Source organism: Sceloporus undulatus, chromosome 2, assembly GCF_019175285.1.
Source record: "Sceloporus undulatus isolate JIND9_A2432 ecotype Alabama chromosome 2, SceUnd_v1.1, whole genome shotgun sequence".
Classification (NCBI taxonomy): Eukaryota; Metazoa; Chordata; class Lepidosauria; order Squamata; family Phrynosomatidae; genus Sceloporus; species Sceloporus undulatus.
This window is the reverse complement of record NC_056523.1, coordinates 158,139,404-158,161,428: the sequence shown is the minus strand read 5'-3', so window position 1 is coordinate 158,161,428 and position 22,025 is coordinate 158,139,404. Positions and strand designations below refer to the sequence as shown.

The following is a 22,025-nucleotide window of genomic DNA, read 5'->3' as shown; positions in this document are numbered from 1 at the left end:
GATTTTGATCTTAAGATCAAGATGAAAAGATTGTAATTAAACACACACACACATATACACACTGAAGTGGCAAAATTATCAACACTAATTGGGCTGAAGGAAAAAGGTTCAGAGACTGCACTTCAAATGAAAAGTATTTGCAGAGTCCCAAAGGCCTTATGAAAAAGGATAATATTGGGTCAGCGCTTGCAATCAGGAAAGATGCAAATGTCCCAAAGAAAGGATAGTCCAGGATTTCAGGACCCTGCCTGAATAAGTAACAATGGGCCTGAACAGACAGGCCAAAATAAAGCTGCTTTGGGTCACTTTGGATGTATGCTGTTTGAATGATACACACATCTTAAGAGGCCATAAGCTGCACCAAAGCTGTGCTCCAGTCCTTAGAACTGGAGTGTGGCTTTGGTGCAGCTTCCAGCCTCTTAGGACACAGGCATAATTTAAACAGCATACCTCCAAAGTGCCCTGAAGCAGCTTTATTTTGGCCTGTCTGTTTGGGCCCTGTGGGACTCAAAATGGAAAGAAGGCCAAGGTCTTGTAGGTGTTGGGAAGAGACAAGGTGGTCCTTCACCTGTATCCGTCAGAGTTTTAAACCAACCATTTCATCTGGGTCTGAACAACCCTTTGGGAGTCAATGGAACTCTCTTAAAATCAGAATAATACATTTTCTGTTCTTAGCTCCATGATAACAGCTAAATTCTGTGCCAACTGCAGTTTTTCAGAGTTCTAGCCTGTAGTGGTTTGAGTGTTGGACTATGACTCTAGTGATCAAGGTTCAATTACCTGCTCGAACTTAAAAATCCACTTGGTGACTTTGGGTAAGTCACACCTTCTCAGCCTCAGAGAATGGCAGTGGCAAAACTCCTCTAAAGAAACTTGCCAAGAAAACCCCAGAATCAGTTTGCCTTAGGATAGCCATAAGTCACAAACAACTTGGAGGCACACAGTCTCTCTGGTGTAGTTCCAGTTTATAGCCACAGTGAGGCACCAGAAGGCGGCAGCAGGTGCATATCCTTCTTGATTCATAATCACATCCAAACTAGCTACATTCCAATGGCAAGGGTGATTATTTATCAGGGAGAAACTGTTTCCTTGTTTTTCAGTTGTATATTATATTAGAACGAAAGCACATAGGAGGTGGGGAGGAAGAATTACAAGAAGGTGGAGTTAAGAGAACAGACTGGAAACTGTTTTTTAAAAAAACAGGGCAAAGGAGAGGCGGGGAACAGCAAAGTCTATAAGATTAAGACCATTAAAAAGCAGGAATCAGGGATGGAGCACTTCAGTGCCCTCTTTGCAAAATGGTCAAGCCTTTTAAATGAAGTGGGCAACTTATGGCTCTCCAGATGTTGTACCAAAGTTCCTATCAGCAGAGGTGATGGATGATGGGAGTTGTAGTTCAGTAATATCTGGAAGGCCACAAATGGCCAAACCTTGCTTCACACTGAAACCTTCTCTCCCTGGAACCTTCTGTGAGGCTTGTTTTGATTGAATTACAGGCTGAGGAAAAGCCCAAGGCCCTAATTAGGTCAAGGCAACCTTTTCCTCTTTAGTGTCACCTGTTTCCTGTGGGTGATTCACTCTCTGGGTGGAGTGGAGAGAAATCAGGGGTTCACACTCAGCATGACCTTAAGGAACAGGATAGACAAGCAGAGGGCTGAGTTTTTCTTCTTTGGATCAGTGCCTGGGCAGGACTTCAAAGTGATCTGGATTAGAACTGGGGTCCCATCTTAAAGGCTGCTCTTAATAGAAGAGAAGAGTCTTGGGCATTTCAAAACTTTGGAGCTGGACAGATTTTAGGATGCCCAATATTTTGGCTGAATGTTTTCCCTTTCATATCTAATAACAGCTTGATGTAGAATGAAAGGGAGACATTTTGGGGTCAGGTTTGTGGCACAGAAGGGAAGAACTTAGCCTTGCTGTCTTCTGCTGTGGTCAGAGTTCATCTAAAGCAGCAGACAAAATCGCTAAGCATGATGTGTAATGTGGTCCTCAGATGTTCTGCCTAGATATAGTCTCAGTCACTCTGGTTATGTTCTACAATTTCTCTTCCTTTGGGCAGCTCTAGGGAAACAGCCATTCCAGTAGTGTTGGGCTGTAGCTTTTGTTATAGTGGAACAGAATCCTGGAAACCACTTGGCAACCTCTCCTGTATCTGCAAATACTGAGGATGCAGCCTGCCAGATAACGATTAAGGGTCATTATCCTCTGCGGATGGTATGAAATCCAAAGTCTGGTTTAAAAACCCAGCTGTGGGGGTTCTGGAGTATGACAGAAATTGCAACCAACAAAAGAGCTGTGGGGACAAACAGCACGCAAGGAGTGCTGCGTGTCTTGGCCATGTGGTCCATGTATCCTTCCAGATCAATGGGTCTCTTGCCAGGACTGCTCCGCTTGGTATATTAGCATCTGTCAGGTGAATGTTCTTCCTTACTGTGGCTGAGAGGCTCCAACCATTCACTGTCCACTGCTTCTGAAACTGCCTCTGATCTCATTCCCTCCCATGCTTGTCCTAACTGTGGTCACTGTTTGGGACACCCACTCCTGAACCTCTGCCACCCTCTCCATCTGTTTCATGTGCTGGAATGGAATGGCCTTGGCAGGGATACTGTGTCCCTCTCTTTCCACCAAAGATCCATGACACCCCAACAGAGTGCCATGAACAAGCATGCGGCTGGTGGGCAGTAAAAAGAGGGAGAGGGGGTGAGTCTTTTTTGGAAGACTCAGCCAAACAATGACCTGGCAGTAAAATGTCTTAAAAAGTGGCAGGGTAGGGGAATCAACTAAGAGAAAGGACACCATGAATTGAGTGCAAAAGGGAAAATCTTGCTCACAAACTCTAGAGTCAATTTCCTCAGACATGATGCAGTTGTTTGAGCTTTGGACTACAACGCTGGAAACCAGGGTTCGATTCCCCGCTCGGCTAAGAAACTCACTGGATGACCTTGGGGAAAAGGCAATAGCAAACCTCTGAACAAATCTTGCCAAGAAAACCCCATGATAGGGGGGTCACCATAAGTCAGAAATTACTTGAAGGTACACAACACACACATCCACATGAGGACTGGATCCAGATTGGGCACAAGTGAGAGAGGTTTAAGCCTCTTCCCCACTCCCATAACAATTCCCCCCATTAATTTTCCCCATGCACAGGGGCCTAAAAAGAGAGAGGGGTGCAGCTCTCTTGAAATAAGGTTTATCTTTACCATTTTGTGACTCAGTCTGAATTCTACATAGCACTCTAGTTTGGGTGCTGTCATAGTTAGCATCAACTTCTGATAGAGTACTTGAGAGGAAACGATGTGCCAGTGTGAACTGTGTGACTTGTTGGGAAAAGCCTTTGAGCTCAATCTGGCCTTAGATTCACACTCTGTGGCCCTTATATTTCACATCTTAACAGTGTAGGGGCTAGCTTTCCTTACTCAAGAAAAACTTTAAAATGTTATTTCAAAGAAAGTATTTGCACCTGGTCCCACTGTTTTAGGAAATAACTCATTGGTTATTTCCTTATTGTATTAAGTGTGACATGCTGCTTATACGGTAGTTTTTATTTACTTTTAAATTAATCTTAAGTGTATCCCTGATGGAAGTGACCTGCCTTCATGTTTCAGTTCTACACAAAAAGGACTGGAATCCTAGCTCTGTTATTGTTTGTTTTTAAAACCTATCTTGCACTTCTTATGGACAGCTCTGGACAAAAAACTCTTTTAGACTTAAGACAGGGGAATTTTATTCATGGATACTCAAGTAAACATAGTGAGATTTATTTCTAAGTAAATAAATATAGAGTTTCGGCCTGAGCGCAATGTAGAAGATATCCATCTTTCAGCTCTGATACAGACATCATTCACACATTTTAAAAAAAATGAAGTAATGCCAGCAAATGTCCAAATTGTCCACATTAGATTTGTGTAACAGAGAATTGCATTTCCCCAAATGTTTGTTGCTTTGTGGTTTATACTTTGTGCTGCAGCCTTGATTGATATCTCCCTGCCTCATTCCCTACTCCAAGTATATACACACACACAATCACACTGCAGTTTTACAAAAATATATATATTAGTTGATCCAACAGCTACAAAATATACCTGTTTTCCAAGAAAAAACTAATTGTAAGTTGCCACTTAATAAAATAATAAAATAAGACTTCAGCAACAGAAGAAGAAGAAAAAACCCTTATCTGCAACATTTAATTTCAAGTTAAATTATTTTTTAAAAAGTAAAAGTTGGAATGGGGAACCTTTCTTGGTCACAAATAGGAAGTAGGCAGTCATCCAGATGTCTCTAGACAGCAACTTCCAGCAGCAGAAATTCCACTAGTGAGGAACTAGTAGGGTTGCCAGAATGAGAGCTTGTGAAAATTTTGAAGAAGAGGGAATTTCAGTAGTTGTTGCTTGTTACCTGACTGTATCACAGTTCACACCTGCTGAAATTCCCTTTTCTACACAGGCATTAAAGGTATATGAGCCCTCTCCCATTTTAAAATTGGCAACCCTAGAATGCTGGGACCTGTTGTCCAGCCATATCTGTTCTAGGTATTAATGAATCCTTGACCCTTACATGCTTTATGACCAGTGTAGCAGTAAATGTTTAAGTGCAGACTCTCACCACAACAATTCCTTTAGGAAAATCCCCAAAGAGAGGCTAGAAATCCAGATCACTGGGTAGATTTTTTCATATAGAAACACTCCTGTCATCATCATCATCATCATCATCCAAAATAATGTTCCTGGAATTTTGTTACACCACTGTTCAAGAGCCAGCATGGCATAGTGACTTGAATGTTAGACTATGACTCTTGAGACCAGTGTTTGATTCCCTGCTCAGCCGTAAAACCCACTGGGTGACCTTGGGCAAGTCACATGCTCTCAGCCTCAGGGGAAGACAATGGCAAACCTCCTCTGGATAGATCTTGCCACAAAAACCCCATGATTTGGTGACTTAGGGTCACCATAAATTAGAAATGACTTGAAGGCATACAACAACAACTACTACTATGCTACTGCTCACTATTGGCCTGACTAGTGAGGGATGAAGATGGAAGATGGAACACTGACTGGAGGGGCACCAGTTCCTCAGACCTGAGTTCAGGCCTTCCTTGAAGCCTGTGTCTGGCCAGGGGGAGCCACAGACAACTTTACCTCCTGGCAATAACAGGAAAGGAGCTGTTTTCAGTATCACACTCTCTTTCTCACCTGAAGGCCAACCGAGGCAGGTATACGGAACAGTGTGAGCGGGTGTATTCAGCCAGATTGTGATGGGAGGGGGTTCAACACCCATTCAACTTAAACAAAATCAAGGGATGGGATGAAACTGGAAGGTGTGTCTGTCTCTGGAAATATTTCATAGACCAGCAAGGGAAAAGCCACAGGAGGGCCTGCCTGTTTGTCATGCTGTATCTAATGGGGCTTTAGTCTGATCTACTGATTGCAGAGGTGTGTGTATGAAGGACAGGCCAGTGGAAGACGGAGTGGCCTTATTTTCTGCTGCTCCAGAGGGCAGGGCATGAAGCCAATGGCTTCAAATGATATGAAAAGAGATTCTGATTAAAGGAGATTCCTGTTGGCCAGGACTTTACAGTGGGCCCTTAGTATCTACTAGGATTTGGTTGCAGGATCCCCCATGGATACCAAAATCTGTGGATATTCAAAATACAAAAACCTTGATTTTGCCATTTTATATAAGGGATACCACTGTAGTAAAATGGTACCCCTTATATAAAATGGCAAAAGAATTGTTTTCAGCTGTGGCTTTCCCACACTTGCAGGAGATTGGACTACATGACCTTTGGGTTTCCCACACCATCTCTATGGATTCTTTGTCATAAACATTAAAGGGCATAAAAGCATCCAGAGGGTTGGTTTCATGCATTTGATGAAGTGGGGTCCCAAGGGTGTAGTTATGAGGGAGCAGCAAAAGTAGAACAGTCCTACAATTCTAGCATTGCAGTAACTTAAAACTTCAGCTGAGCACTCTTAGGCTTCCAAAGAAAAGGGCCAGGGCAGGGTTATCAAGGGAATGTGAACACAGCAAGTAGAAGAGTCCTGGCTCTGAAGGAGTTTTAGTGTCTCACTCTCGGCAATGCGAGATTTGGGGACTGAAGGAAAATTTAATGGTGTGTGTGTGGGGCAGAATTCTTACAGGTGGCAATGTCCTCATTTTACTCTTTTCCATTGTTACACCTTGAAGTAGACTGAACCTAAGAAATCTTATGGTAGACATTTCTTCTCCCTGTCCTTTTAAGCTAAAACTGCCTGACATGGCTATTTCTTTGAACTCTTCTGTATCTGTATTCAGTGTCAGTCTCATGGGCAAGTTACAGTTATCATCCAAAATCCACAAAACAGGGATGCTTTTATTGGGCCAACCAAAATGCCTATTATACATGATGCAAGTTTTTGAAGCTCCACTGGCTTTCTCATCAGGCAAAAGGGTTAAAAACCATACAGGAGAAAGTGACCATGTTAGTCAGATGGTAAGAAGAGTATCCATGGGGGAGGTCCCCTCCTCCTCCTGGCCATGTGGGGGCTGGGCAGGGTGACCAAGCGTCCTCCTTTTCCAGGACATGCCCTACATTTCAACCTTCTGTCCAGGAGGAATTCTGTCTGAGAGTTCTCCATCTGAAAAACATTCATATGAGTGTTTTGGGCTTTGATTGTGTAAAGTCCTCTATTTTTCTTCCATTTCTTCCATTTGGAGTATGAGTAAGATGAGTGTTTTTGGCTTCTCTTGTGTAAAGCCCTCCATTTTTCATGAATGTCCTCCATTTGAGCATGACTTAAGAAGCATGCACTGACATTCATATGAGTGTTTCTTGTCTTTTCTTGTTTAAGGTCCTCCATTTTCCCTTACTGCCCTCCATTTGGAGCATGACCAAGAAGCATGGATTTAGATTCATATGAGTGTTTTTGGCTTTTCTCAGATAAGGTCCTCCATTTCCCTTGGATGCCCTCCATTTGGCCAAGCATGACCAAGAAGCATGGACTTACATTCCTACGAGGGCTTTTGGCTTTGATTGTGCGAGGTCCTCCATTTCCCTTGGACGTCCTCCATATGGCGGTGCCTTGTCCTCCTTGGCGGTGAGGACACCTGGGTCCTGGGGGAATAAACTTGAAACCCCATTAGCAGCAGGACAAACAACAAAGGTCTCTTGCCTCGCAGGAGATCCAGGGAGGGAGCATCCCTTTTGGAGAGGTCCAGGACCTCCAAGAGTGGAAGCAGCTGGCCATCCCGGGGGCAGCAGAGGGAGGCCAGGGCTCCCTGCCCCACAAAAGAGACTGTGTCCTCCTGAGTCTGGGCTCTCCCTCGGAGCGCCCTCTGATTGGCCAGGGCCGGGCCCCACTCCAGCCAATCAGGCGCACCCTCGACTTGCCATGAATGAAGCCGCGTGCGTAATGAGTGCGCTCCTCCGGCAGAGAGGCTGAGCCAAGCGGCCAAAGGCTGGCTCACCTGGGAGCAGAGGGCGCTGGATCCCGGGTCTTGGCTGGCTTTGGGGATCAGGTGGCAGATCCTGGATCTCCTGCTCCGTCCCAAAGGGAGGAAGTCTATGCACAGGAGGGAAAGGGGCAAGGGACCCGAGAAGCCCCCCTTTCTTTCCACAATGAGGCGAAGCCCCCCCAGTTGGCTGCCATGGCTGCTCTCCCTTTTGGGGAGCCTCCAGTCCGTCGCCTCGCAGGCAGGTAAGAGCGCAAAGAGGATGTGCTGTTGTGAAGTTGTGTGACATTATGTTGTGTGTGAGTGGTGTGCTTACTTCCAGCAAATCTGGAGCGGCTTCCCCAGCCGAAACTGCTCCTTCCAAACTTAGAGCATGGGCTGCCTGTTTGCATCCGCACTGGAGAAATGGTCTGGGTTGGTTCCAGGATGGAACCGGGTTGTTGTTCCTCCAGTGCGGGTGCAGCCGCTTTCTCTGCCCTGGTCGGATCGTGGCCATGGAAGGTGTGTTGTGTGTCGTTGTGTGTTGTTGCATGTTGTGTGTTCCCCAAACCGCAGCAAGGGAGGAGGGCCGAAACTTCAAGGCAAACTGGGAGGAATCTGCGCGATCTTGTTCCTCCGCTTCCAGGGAAAACCAGGAGGAGGAGGAGGGGCTCCTTCCCCAAAGGCACCTGCTGCTGCTGCTGCTGCCCAGGCTCTCCGGGGTTGCAGCCCCTGGCGAGGAAGCAGGCCCTCTGAGCGCGTGCAGAGTGCCTTCCCTGGCCTCTCTTGGCTGAGAGGCTGGAGCCCGCCCTGGGCGCTGGGGCTTCAAGGGAAGGAGGGGCCTGCGGAGGGCTCTCCAGGGAGCCTTGCCAAATGAGTTCATTGTGTTCCAAACTCGATACTGTTTTTAAAAAGTAATGCTCTTGTGTAGTTTTTAATGGGTTGTATGGCGACCCTAAGGCGAGCCTGCCCTAGGGTTTTCTTGGCAAGATTTCTTCAGAGGGGGCTTTGCCCTGGCCACCCCTGGAGGCTGAGAGAGTGTGACAGTGGGTTTCATGGTTGAGCTGGGAATCAAACCCTGGTCTCCAGAGTCCCACGCTCAAACCACCACTACGCCATGGCGTTGTGTGCCTTCAAGTTGTTTCCAACTTATGGGGAACCTAAGGCGAAGCTATGGTGGGGTTTTCTTGGCACATTTCTCCCGAAGGGGTTTGCTCTGACCATCCTCTGAGGCTGAGAGAGTGCGACTTGACTAATGTCACCCAATGGGTTCCATAGTGAAGCGGAGATTCAAAGCCTGCTCTCCACAGTCATAGCCTAACACTTAAACCTTTACACCAGGCTGGCTGTCCATGCTGGCTAACTTGTTATTAGCCGCCTTCTATGTCAGGAGAAAATCTGGATGTAAATGAGATAATAATAATGGTACAGTAGTAGTAAGCTCTTTGTTTCTCTTCTTTTCTTGAAGTTCTGCTGGATGGAAAACAGGAGTGCTTTGCGCAAGTGAGGAGGGACCACTTCAGCCAGGCGGATTTTTATTTGAGACACAAACATCCCTTGTTTGCCTAGTGGCCCTTCCCACATTTCAAAGGAGGAAGCCCACAACTTACAAAGTGCATCTGTCCTGAACACTTGAATAGACGCCTCAGAGCAATGTATATCAAACTGTCTGTGCAATGGCATACATGTGCCACCGTGGCTCCCTGGTGCAGATGATACACACTGGCTGCCATGGACACAAATGCCCAATAACAAACACAAAGAAGCAGGCCGCTCGGTCCAGGCCCCTCCATGCAGGGGAAGTCACACCCAGGGAGACTTTAAGAGGGCCCCCAAACCCTTTCCCCCCAGTTGCATGGACTCCATCACTTCAGACGCCCCAGACATAAACTTGGTCCAGAGTCTCCTAAACTCCAGACTGTAAAAATACAAATAGATTTGCCCTGTCATACAGCAGTTAAGTGCACAGAAGGGAGGAGAGGCAGCGGCACTAGGATTTGGGGAGGATCACAAAAGTACATGATACCATTTCTTTATTATTATTATTATTATTATTATTTGGGTCAGGTTAGATTTCCAGCTCAGCCACGAAACCCACTACTACTATGAATAATGACCAGTACGTTGTCCAATGCGAAGTCGAAGGCTTTCACAGCCAGGATCCATAGTTTTCTGTGGGTTTTTTGGGCTGTGTGGCCGCATTCTGGAAGAATTTATTCCTGACATTTTGTCTGCAGCCGTGGCTGGCATCTTCAGAGAGTGGCAACTGTGGCTGGCATCTTCACCCTCTGAAAATGCCAGCCTCAATTGCAGGTGAAATGACAGGACTAAATTCTTCCAGAATGCAGCCACACAGCCCCAAAAACCCACAGAAAATTGGTTGTCCGTTTATGATACCCAAACTGGGCATCCTGAGGCAGCCGCTTAACAGCAGGATTGGCCCTGCTTAGCAGATGTTTACAACAGCCAGCATGGTGTATTGGTTTGAATGTTAGATTATGACTCTGGAGACCAGGGTTTGATTCTCAGATCTTCCATGAAACGCACTGGGTGACCTTGGGCAAGTCACATGCTCTCAGCCTCAGGGGAAGGCAATGGCAAGCTTCCTCTGAACAAATCTTGCCAAGAAATCCCCATGAGAGGTTTATCTTAGAGTCGCCATAAGTCAGAAAGGCAGACACACAAGAACAGCAACGAAGTACCTCCTGAGTGGTTCTCTATCCAGGCCATATACTCAGGAAGGCTTAACATTGAATTGGCTGTTTCCTTATTATTATGCACCTTCAAGTCCACTCCGACATATCACAACCCTATTATATGGTTTTATTAGCAACATTTATTCGGAGGAGGTTTGCCAATGCTTCCTTATCACCTTTAATTATCCTTTCCTGGTAGTGGTTTAAAAAGTGACAAAGGAGTGATTTATCCTGCCCTTCAACGCTGGTTTATTCCTTAAATGTGGGGTTATTATTCACTGTGGTTATGGAATTATTAACAGCATCAGAAGAATGACCCATGATTGTTGGATAACCACAAGTGCCTCAGAAGGGCCTTGGAGTTTGGAGACATTATTTTGCACTTTTGTTGTTGCTGTTGTGTGCCTTCAAATTGTTTTCGACTTATGGTGACCCTATGGTGAACCTATCATGGGGTTTTCTTGGTACATTTCTACATAGAAAACCATTGCCGATGCCATCCTTGGAGGTGGAGAGAGTGTAACTTGCCTAAAGTCACCCAGTGTGTTTCAGTGGCTGAGCTGGGATTCGTTTTCTGGTCTCCCGAGTCAATAGTACAATATTCAAACCACAACACTACATTAGCTACGACTCCCATAATTTCTGTGTCAACCAGGCCATTGACAGGAGGGTTGTCTAAAAGTTGTAGTAAAAAGAAAACAATAAGTTTTCCAGCACTCAGCCTTGAAGACTTTGCAGTGATTTCATTCTTTGTCCCAGAATGCTCTGAGGAGCACTGGACATAGGGTCACTCTGGGGTATTGTGGGAAATTGTTTGAGTTGGACAGGCTTTGCTCTCTGTTGCCAACCGTTGCCACTGTTAGAGGTCATTTTTGTGCACTTCTGTCTCAAACATGGGTCTGGCCCTGGTAACTAAATTAGGGAGTGGTAACTACTCCAGACAGGTTAATATACTACAAGGGTGTGTGAGACTTGTGTGTGTGACATTCCAGTCACTCAGATAGATTAAAAACCTGATTCCACCCATGCCAAAAGAAGAGTGAAAAACAACCACTTGCCTACCTGTGCAACTCAGTGTGATTGTCAGAAGAAAATCCAAAGTGATAACTAAATCATCTTGAGCGGGCACTGGGAAAAGAAATTCAGAGCCAGTAGACTCTCACCAAAATATGTGCATATTAGAAGTGTTTAGTTTGTCCTTTTAATACAGCCTTCCCTGAGCTGGTGTTTTCCATACCTACAGCTCCCCTCATCCCCATCTATGTTGGCTGGGGCTCATGGAAGCTGTAAGTCAAAAAGCTGGTGGGTGCTAGCTTGGGGAGTCAGCCTGTGTGTGTGTGTGTGGGGGGCTCCTTTTCAGGATGCAGCATGTGAATAGATATCTCCTTGGCTGCATCCACACTGCCGAAGTAAGCCAGTTTGAAACCGCATTAACCACCATAGCTCAAGACTATGGAATTCTGGGAATGGTAGTTTGTTCTGGCACCAGAGCAGAACTCATCCAGAATTCAGAGAGGTAAGGGTGACATTACTGTTAACTGATGTCATGAATTTATGAAGAGGAAGCATTGACTGTAGTAAATTCTTCTTCTGGATGTGGGGACAAGGTCTCCTGTACTTGTTCCTGCCTTCCCACTAGTGGGGAAGAAAGTCTTCCCACCTCTGCCTATAGTTTTTCCAGGACATTTTTCATCCCTTCATTCTATTAAATATATCCATACCTTGTTCAAGTACGGTTGCAAAAATCTGATTTGCACAGGGCTAAGTCCACCACCCTATCTGCTTTTGTGGCTCCTTAAACCAACAGACTTGGCAAAACAGAGAAGCCTCTTGAATGGATACTGTTCAAGAAGTTAATCTCTCTCACTAGGCATTGTCATATTTTGGAATTTTTTAACATAGTGTTGCCCCCTTTGGCCACCTGTCACAGAATAAACACAATTTCCCAGAGCCTGCCCCAAGTGTCCCTTTCCCCCCTGAGGATTTATCTGGATGTCCAACTCTGTGATAGGGTCACATTAGGAAACAACTTGAAGGCACACAAAAACAACAACAAACAAAACATGTGACATACGTATGTGTGTGTTGTGAGCCTTCAAGTTGTTTCTGACTTATGGTGACTCTAAGACTCCCTAACATGGGATTTTCTTGCAAGTTTCTTCAGAGGGGGGTTGCCATTGCCTTCCCCTGAGGCTGAGTGTGTGTAATTTGCCTAAAGTCACTCAGTGGGTTTCATGGCTCAGCTGGGAATTGAACTCTGGTCTCTGGAGTCAGAGTCCAACACTCAAACCACTATGCCACACTGGCTCCCAGTGACACAAACACACTGCAGAAATAATCCAGTTTGAGACCTCTTTAACCGCCCTGGCTCAGGAATCCTGGGAACTGTACTTTTGTGAGATATTTACATCATGCTTTCTTTGCCCCAAATTATCTGGAAGGCCCATCTTCTTGCTATGTGGTTCTTGACCTTTGTTGTTGTGTGCCTTCAAGTTTCTGGCTTATGGTGACTCTTAAGACTCCCTATCACAGGGTTTCCTTGGCGAGTTTCTTCAGAGCAGGTTTGCCATTGCCATCCTTTGAGGATGAGCGAGTTTGACTTGCCCAAGGACATCCAGTAGGTTTACATGGCCAAGCAGGGAATCAAACCCTGGTCTCCAGAGTTGTCCAACTCTCAGAGCACTACACCATGCTGGCTCTTGTCTTGATTTTACCTTTGTTAATGTTTTGGGTTTTGTCTCCCAAAACTCCTGACCATTGGCCTTACTGGCTGAAGCTTCTGACGGCTGAATTACAAAACATCAGGAGGACCAAAAGTTAATAGCTAGCGCTCTGGGAAATGTTTGAGTGCGTTTTAGGCCCAAATACTACAAACGCACCCAATCTTGTCTGATTTTGGCAGCTAAGCAGGGTCAGCTTAGTTAGTTATTCTTTTCTATTTCTAATTTCACACTTCCCACAGGGGATGACCACCTTAAAGCTTACCTGCCTCTGTGTATGTGCCTTCAAGTCACCTGTCAACTTAAGCAACCACAAGAATTTTCATTTCCTTTCTCTGCAGTACTGCCAACAGCACCTGGGATTCGTTGGCAGTCTCCCATCCAAAGAGTAACTTTGTGCCATAAGATCATTAGAAGGCCCTGAACTGGGATTAGCCCAGGGGCCCAACTAGTGCAGCATCCTGTTTCCAATGGTACCAAGAACACCTGTAGGGAAGCCATTGACCTTTCTGACCCAGGATGCATCTACACTGTAGAAATAATGCAGTTTGACACAACATTAAGTGCCATCTTAAGGGATTTGTAATTTAACAAGGTCTTCAACCTTCTCTGCCAAAGAGTGCTGGTGCCTCACAAAACTGCAAATCTCAAGATTCCATACCATGGAGCCATTTAGTTCTACAATGTAGATGGATCCCTAGGTGCCTGCTAAGATGCACTTGCTCTCTCTCCTACACTCTTCTCTTGAGGAGCTTATTGCCTTTGAAACTGAGGGGTCGTCCATAGATTGTTAGAAGCTAAGGGACATCCTCCGTGACTAAATACAACCATCTTCCTTTGCCATTTTTGACTTATGACAATCCTAAGGCAAACCTATCATAGGGTTTTCTTTGTAAGTTTCTTTAGAGAGGTTTTGCCATTGCCACCCTCTGAGGCTGAGAGAGTGTGACTTGCCCAAGGTTACCCAGTGGGCTTTTATGCTCGAGTGGATAATTGAACCCAGATCTCCAGAGTCGTAGTACAACGCTCAAACCACTACACCACATCTTCCTTTACAGTCTTAGAATCTTCTTGCCTGACAGTTCCTAGAATCCCCCAACCAGAATGGCCAATAGTAATGCCAACAGATATAGGACCCCCCCCCCCCACTAACATTTCTAGTCTCTGGAGCCATCTTCTCTTTAATGGGCCATCAGCAGACCATCCTGTGTTCAAAGATGTCTTCTGTTTGTATAGCTGTTCAGTCAAGTCTATGTAGATCTGAAACCATCAGTAGTGAAAGCAGGGACCTTGAATTGCCCATAAGCACCTGGCAGCAGATTGACCAGTTGACCCATGTGCCTGCTCACTGTTTTCCTCACCAGGGAGATATTGTACTGCATTTCTGTTTAAACTATAGTAATTATTTTAAAAATGATATCTATGCATGCTGGCAGATGCACATTTTTGGATGATTTTTGTACTTTTATGTGATGTGGTCCCTCTTTCCAGGGGCAATGGTCCTGTTTCTATGTGTCTGATCCATTTCAAAAGCAGTCTATGGTAGTGGTCACCATAATGTCTTGTGGCAGTGAATTTCATAAATTAAACTGAGATATTCAATTAAAATGAGAGCAGTGCATGTGTTTTCTGCTGTTTGTTTTTGGGTGTGTGTACAAGTTACTCTTAGATACCTTATTTAACTGTGAGGCAATGTATTAAATCATAAACAAAAAATCTGCTGCTGTCACCACTGTAGTCTGTTCAATGCTAGGCTTGTGTCCATGCCCCTTGTCGGGAGTCAAGTGATGTCACAAACACACAAAAAGAAGAATTGTGAAGCACCGTGCACAACAAGAGACCAGCCAATGCCATTGTTGCATTCACTGCTTTGTCCAGTTGTGGACTTGCAGGAGTTGGCTTCCTTGTTTATCGCTTCGCCTACTTCATCTGGTTCCTTCTCAGGGCGTTTCTGCAAGATGTTTACCGGTATGAGTAGCGGTGGGCACACTTGTGTCAATCACCTGTGCAGTTGGACATAATGACACTCCCCTGTTTTTTCTTTATGTGGTTTTTTTTTTTTTTTTTTTTTTTTTGCCATGCTGCATTTCTAGTGACAGTTTCTCTCTCAAGTTATACTTGCTTAGGAACACTTGATGCCCCTTTTGGGTTTTCACACTGCATTTCTTCTGATGTGCCCTCAATGTCTTGTCCTTTGCACAGTACCATGTGGTACTTATACATTCAAGCTGTCTGCCAATGGGCTATGAAGCTGGTTAAGCTGCGCAATAAAATTATTTATGTAAACTTATATAACACCTTTCCCCTTATGTAGAATGCAAAGTGGCTTACATTTGCTTTCTCAGTGGTCAGATCTCGTGTACTAGGCATTTTCAGTTGGAGAGGTCTAGGATTTGTAGCTCAGAAGAGTGGACTGGAACACTCTCAGTTCTCGGCTAAAGTAATATAAAATTGCTGTAACTCTGGTAGACAGATGCACTCATAATTATAGAGCTAACCCAAAACTAAATTCACTTATTTATAGACTGATATAATCCTCACTCTTCTTTTCTCAGGATACCTTGGTACCTTCTAAGTTTCTCACCATTTTAGAAATCCCAGGATTCCATAGGATCACATCATGACTGTTAAAGCAGTATCAACCTGCTTTTAACTGTGCTGTGCAGATATACAGGCTGAGTCTCCCTTCTCTGAAATGCTTGGGACCAAAGGTGTTTTGGATTTCAGATTTCTTGGGATTTTGGAACACCTGTATTTGAATATACAGTACTGTACTTATTTATGCAAATGGATATTCTAGAATCCAAAGAAATCTGTACATAAATCTTGGAGATGGAGCCCAAGTCTGAACACAAAATTCATTTATGTTTCATATACACCTTGTATACATAGCCTGAAGTTAAATCAGAAATCAAAGGTGTCACTATCTCAGCCACCCATGGAAAAGGTTTTGGTTTTTGGAATATTCCGGTTTTTGGAATTCTGGATAAGGGAGACTCAGTCTATACTCTTAATTTCTCTTCCCTGAAGGAAACAAACTCTTCTTCTCTGGGATAATGAGCTGGTGTTTGAATCTCCTCCCGCCATTATGGTTGCATGACAGCTAGAGGCCTCTGTGTTGTTTATATTGTGGACCTTGTTTATATTTTCCCAAAGAACACTTGCTAATGAGTCTTCTTGCTCTCCTCCCTGGCTTATTATAATAGAGGCCAGGTTTCCTGGGTTGCTTGAAACCAGTTTTATGTCAACATTCTTGACCTCTGCTAATTGCTTTCCCCTTGTATGCTGTAGCCATTGTCAGTGGAACGAAAAAACAAACTGTGCCCATCAGATAAAGTGGAAGGAAACCTCCCTATAGAGATGCCAGTAAAAAACACACCTGCCTGAGTAATCCTGAGATTGAAGAAATTATTGCTTTCTTAAACTGACCTGGGATCACAGTTGCGTGCCAACATATAAGCTGGTTTAAAAAGTCAAGTGCTGGTAGGAAGGCTTGTTTTTTTTCTTTTCCATGAAAAGTGTGTGAAATACACCTGCACATGCTTTCTCTGATGCTTTCAAAGGCATGTAAAGTACTGCTCACGTTTTCAGGAGTGAATCTATAATGTTTGTTTTTAATAAATAATAATAAAATAAAAGCTTTGTTTATGCCCCATTTCTCTGTCCAAGGTCAATCAAAGCGGCTTACAGTTAAAAACCCATACAGTGGATTTTAGCCCCTGAAGAAGGCCTTTTCTTGTACAGGCTGAAATATGTTGGGCTATTTTAAAAGGAATAAACAGTGGACCGTCATAGAGCACGTAGAGCTTGTCTCCTTACTATTTTGCGCTTTTAATATGCTTTTCAGTACTCTCTTCACATGATTACATCAGTGTAGGTGGTGAAGAGAAGGCAATAATGGTGGTGGTGGGGTAAAATGGCTGCTGGCACAGTAGTGAGGCAGTGGTGTCTCTCGGATTGGTGTCACCCGGTGAGGGGGGGGGGGCAAACTGCCTTGCCCTCCCCTCCTGCCTAGCCAGACTACAGCAGCCCCCCTCAAGGCCTCTGGTGTCCCACTGGGCTTTTGCTATTGGGAGCTCTGAAGATACCTCAGACCCCAGCAGCTACTGCTACTGAGGGGTGTGGTACTCCAGAGGACACATTTAGGGTCTGGAAGGGCTACTGGAAAGTGCCCTTTCTCACCTGCCCAGTAGCCATAGGGGACCCTCTGGGTGTACCACTCCACCAGGTAACACCCCCTTCTTGAGTGTCACCCGGTGCGGTACACACCCTCCGCACCCTTCCACTCACACCACTTCAGTGAAGAAGGCAGGGGCTGCAAAGTCCTCTCTGTCAGGAGAGAAAATGGTCTGTAAACTGGCAGGGCAGCTTTTTTCAGTGATGCAGGTGGCTTTGTATGCTGTTCCTCTAAGGCCATTATACAGTGCTGCAAAAAAACAAAACAAAAAACACTAGGTTGGTGCAATGGGTATCATACTGGCATAAGGCACCCACAAATTCCCAGTCTATATTTTGAGTCTGTGCATGTGTATGTGTGTATAGTGCCAGCCCACCCAATAAACACAACAATCCCAGAGGCATCAGGTATGAATGAGATGTGTTGCTGACAGCTCTCATTTTGGGGGACTGGATGCTAAGGACTTCCACAAAGTCCTGCTTTTCCCCATTGTGGCATGGAGGTGACCCTGGATGGATGAAGGATTTGCCTTTGAAGTGTAAGCTCAGGTTAGTTGTAAACAACTGGTAAAGCTTTGAATAGAGGAGGAGGACTGAATGTTAGCCAAGGACTAGACTAGCTACATAGAGAGAAACTCATCACTGGGAGGTTGGCCACCAAGTGAGGACTTGGCTATAGCCATTGTGCATTGCATAGTTGCAATCTGCACTGGAGGAGGGACAACCTGCATTGCTGATTGATCATTGATCTTCAGTGTAAATACCAAGGGGTCCCTTACTAAATTCAGACTTTAGCCTTAATGCTCAATTGCTTAAGACTAAAAAACAATCCGTGCAACGTGTGGTGTAACTGGTTGAGGAATTGCTTTCATTTGGCATTTGGACAAACCCATTTCATCATACAAGGTCAACATGTAGCTTTCCACAAGGTTATCCTGCCTTTACCTGAATGCCATGCATGGTAAGAGGAAATCCATTTTGCCCACCCTGAGCACTGTCACGCCATCCCTCTAGCTCCGTAGCAGCTCAGACATTTATCAGCATCCCCACCATTGTCCCAGCATTACTGCCACTGCACACAGTGCTCTTTGATTCTTCCAGAGATGCTCCTTTTCAGGAAGGGAACACATACATAGCATAGCCTGAGCTTGGAAAAGTTAATTTTTTTTGAACTATAACTCCCAGAATCCCTGATATCACCAGCATACCACCAGTTGAGCTAGTTAGAGAATCTTGGCAGTTGTAGTCCAAAAAGTAGCTTTCTCAAGCGTTGAAGGAGGCCACCCCCCAATTTGACATACTTCACAGTTATCAGACTATAATCCCAAGATTTTGACTGGAGTTAGTGGAAGTGATCTTGGGCAAGTCACACACTCTCAGCTGCCTCTGAACAAATCTTGCCATGAAAAGCCCATGATACTGTTGCCTTGGGGTTGCCAAGAGTTGGAAATGACTTGAAGGCACACAGCATACAGTGGAGGCTGTGGCCCAACAACCCTGGGGAAGGTTCTTCTAGGATGACTCCTAAGATTAAATTCAAGGATATAGCTGTGTTAATCTAGATCAGTATGCAAAAAGGGGTCTTGTAGCACCTTTGAGACCAACTGAAAGAATTAAGTTGGTGGCATGAGCTTTTGTGCAGTTGAGGAAGTAGACTCAAGTCTATGAAAGCTCATGCTAACAACTTTTTCTTTCAGTTAGTTTCAAAGGTGATACAAGAGAGATCCAGCATGACATAGTGGTTTAAATGTTGGACTATGACTTTGGAGACCAGGGTTCGATTCTTCGCTTGACCATGTAACCCACTGGGTAACCTTGGGCAAGTCTCACTCTCTCAGCCTCAGGGAAAGGCAGTGGCAAACCTCATCTGAGCAGATGTTAAAATAATAATAATAAAGTGTTTATTTCTATCCCGCTCCTTCCTGCGATCAGGGCGGCTTACAACAAGGTTAAAACAGCGATACAAAAACATTAAAATACAAATATATCAGAACCATCTATACAACAATAGAAATAAAAGGCAAAAAAGCCCCATAGCCCAACCTCTTGGCCACGGAAAAGGAGGGAGGCCCACAGGATTTTAATCGGGGAATGCCTGTTGGAACAGGAAGGTTTTCAGGTCCTTCCTGAATTGGGCCAGGGTGGTAGTCGAGCGGAGCTCAGTGGGCAGCGTGTTCCAAAGGACTGGGGCAACAGTGGAAAATATCCTCCGTGAGGTGGAGGATAATCTAGCCCCAGGTACCTTCAGTAAATGCTGCCCTGACGTTCTGAGGGTGCGAGGCGGAATGTACGGGGAGAGACGGTCCTTGAGGAATCCTGGGCCTAAGCCATTTAGGGCTTTATAGGTAATTACCAACGCCTTATATTGAGCCCGGAAGCGGATGGGCAGCCAATGAAGATCTTTCAGTACAGGTGTTATATGGCTGGCCCTGGAGACGCCAGTGACCAGCCTGGCTGCCATATTCTGCACCATTTGAAGCTTCCGGGTTTGGTATAAGGGTTGCCCCATGTAGAGTACATTGCAGAAGTCCAGTCTCGAGATTACCAGAGCATGTACAACAGTTTCTAGGTCCCTCTGGGCCAGGTATGGACGCAGCTGGCGAATAAGCCGAAGCTGATAACACGTGCTCTTGACCGTCGCATTCACCTGAGCAGTCAGGTGAAGCGACGAGTCAAGAAGCACCCCCAGACTGCATATGGAGTCCTTCACAGGGAGCGTGACCCCATTCAGGACAGGTGGAACCACTGCCATTCCTGGACCAGGGGAACCTATTACAAGTACCTCCGTTTTCTCTGGATTCAGCTTGAGTCGGTTTTCCCTCATCCAGCCCATTACTGACTCTAGACAGGCCTCGAGAGGAGAGACGCCATCCTTGGTCACTGCATCAGTCGGAGACATAGAGAAAATGATTTGGGTGTCATCAGCGTACTGATAACCCCGCGCCCCATGGCTCCGGATGATCTCTCCCAGCGGTTTCATGTAAATGTTAAAAAGCATGGGAGACAGAATGGCCTCTTGAGGGACCCCGGTTTTAAGGGGCCTCTCGTCGGAGCACACGTCTCCCAGCTGCACCATCTGGGAACCTCCCGGAGAGGTAGGACCGGAACCACTGGAGCGCAGTGCCCCCGATTCCCACCTCTGCCAGGCGCCCCAGAAGGATACCATGGTCTATGGTATCGAAAGCCGCTGAGATGTCCAAGAGCACCAACAGGGACATGCTTCCCCTGTCTATGCCCAGACGGAGATCATCGACCGAGGCGACCATCGCCGTCTCAACCCCGTGACCCGTCCGGAAGCCAGTTTGAAATGGGTCTAGATAATCAGTTTCATCCAAGACCGTCTGAAGCTGGATCGCAACCACCCTCTCGATCACCTTACCCAAAAATGGCAGCAGCGAAACTGGCCGATAATTATTGTGTACCAGGGGGTCGAGGGAGGGCTTTTTTAATATAGGTTTTACAATGGCCAATTTTAATTCCGATGGAAATTGCCCTTCCCTCAAGGATGTGTTAATGATCCGGCGCAACAATAATGTTACTGCCGGACCCCCCTGGGCCGCTAGCCACGAGGGACAGGGATCGAGAGAGCAGGTTGTCTTCCGAACACTTCCGACGATCTTGTCCACGTCCTCGGTACTCACCGACTCAAACCGATCCAGTTTAATAGAGTCCACGGAGGCTCTGGATACCTCTACCCTAGGTTCTGCTCGAATGTCAGCATTAAGACCTTCGCTTATACGAGAGGTTTTATCCGCAAAAAAGTCATTAAATTGGTCACAGCAGGCCTTAGAAGGTTCAAGGATCTGGTTCAGGGCGGGAGGGAGCTGAGTTAGCTCCCTAACCACTCAGAACAACTCTGCTGGACGTGACTCTGTGGACGCAAAACGAGCACCATAGAACGAATTCTTTGCTGCTTGTATCGCCTCTCCGTAGTCCTTTAATAGTTGGGCTAGGAGAGCCTTGTCGTCTAAGCAAAGGTGTTTCCGCCAACGGTACTCTAGCCGTCGCAGTTCCCGCTTCCTTGCCCGGAGATCTTCCGTGTACCAGGGCTTACACTTGGAAGCAGGCCTGAGAGGGCGCTTGGGAACGATGCTGTGTATAGCCCTAGAAAGACCGGTATTCCAAATACCGGTAAGGGCATCAACAGAGTCGCCGTCGCTACCAACCATGAGCCCCTCTAAGGCTTCCTGGAACCTTTTGGGTTCCATCAGCCTTCAAGGGTGGACCATCCTAACAGGTCCACCACCCCCGGGGGGGATCTGGGTAGAGACCTTGATTTTAGCCTGCACCAGGAAATGATCCGTCCATGGCAGGGGGGAAATATTAGTTATTTCCATCCATGGATCCTCCGCATCCGAACAGAAGACCAAATCGAGAGTATTACCCGCACAATGCGTAGGACCCTGTATCAGCTGGGACAGGCCCATGGCCGCCATGGTCTCCATGAATTCCCGAGCCGCACCGGGTGGAACATAGCTGGCCGTGAGAGAGATGTTGAAGTCACCCAGGACAAGAAGCCTGGGCGTCTCCAACATCAGTTCAGCAACCAGCTGTGTCAGCTCGTTAAGGGAGTCCGCTAATGCACGGGGTGGCCGATACACCAGCAGAATCCCTAGACTGTCCCTAGCCTTTAGGGTCAGGTAAATACACTCGATAAAGGACGTCTCTCGGATGTGGTTCCTGGTGAGGGACACGGTGTTCCTATGTATCAAGGCCACACACACACACCCCGGCCCACCTAACCTGCGCTGGTCCTTCACCGAGAACCCAGCAGGCAGGGCCTGAGCCCACACTGCGTCTCCTTCAGGCCCAAGCCAGGTCTCGGTAATGCAAGCCAGATCACACTTTTGATCCTCCAGCATATCGTGGAGGATGTGGGTCTTGTTGTTTACTGATCTGGCGTTGCACAGGAGCAGCGACAGGGTTTGTGGCATGGTTGGAGCGACCTTCAGGTTCCTAAGGTTGGGATAGGGACAGGAAGGAGGGATAGATATGATGCATTGATCTCTCCTTCCCCTGGAAC

At 46.0% G+C, this 22,025-nt stretch overlaps 1 protein-coding gene across 1 annotated transcript in view; it reads left to right on the top strand.

Moving 5' to 3' along the window:
* Positions 1 to 7,393: 7,393 nt before the first annotated feature.
* ERBB3 (erb-b2 receptor tyrosine kinase 3) overlaps positions 7,394 to 22,025 on the top strand; it is a 126,640-nt gene continuing 112,008 nt past the window's right edge. The window contains 1 exon segment of the mRNA XM_042454853.1: positions 7,394 to 7,676. Within this exon segment, the coding sequence (XP_042310787.1) occupies positions 7,544 to 7,676 (133 nt within the window). The 5' untranslated portion in view covers positions 7,394 to 7,543.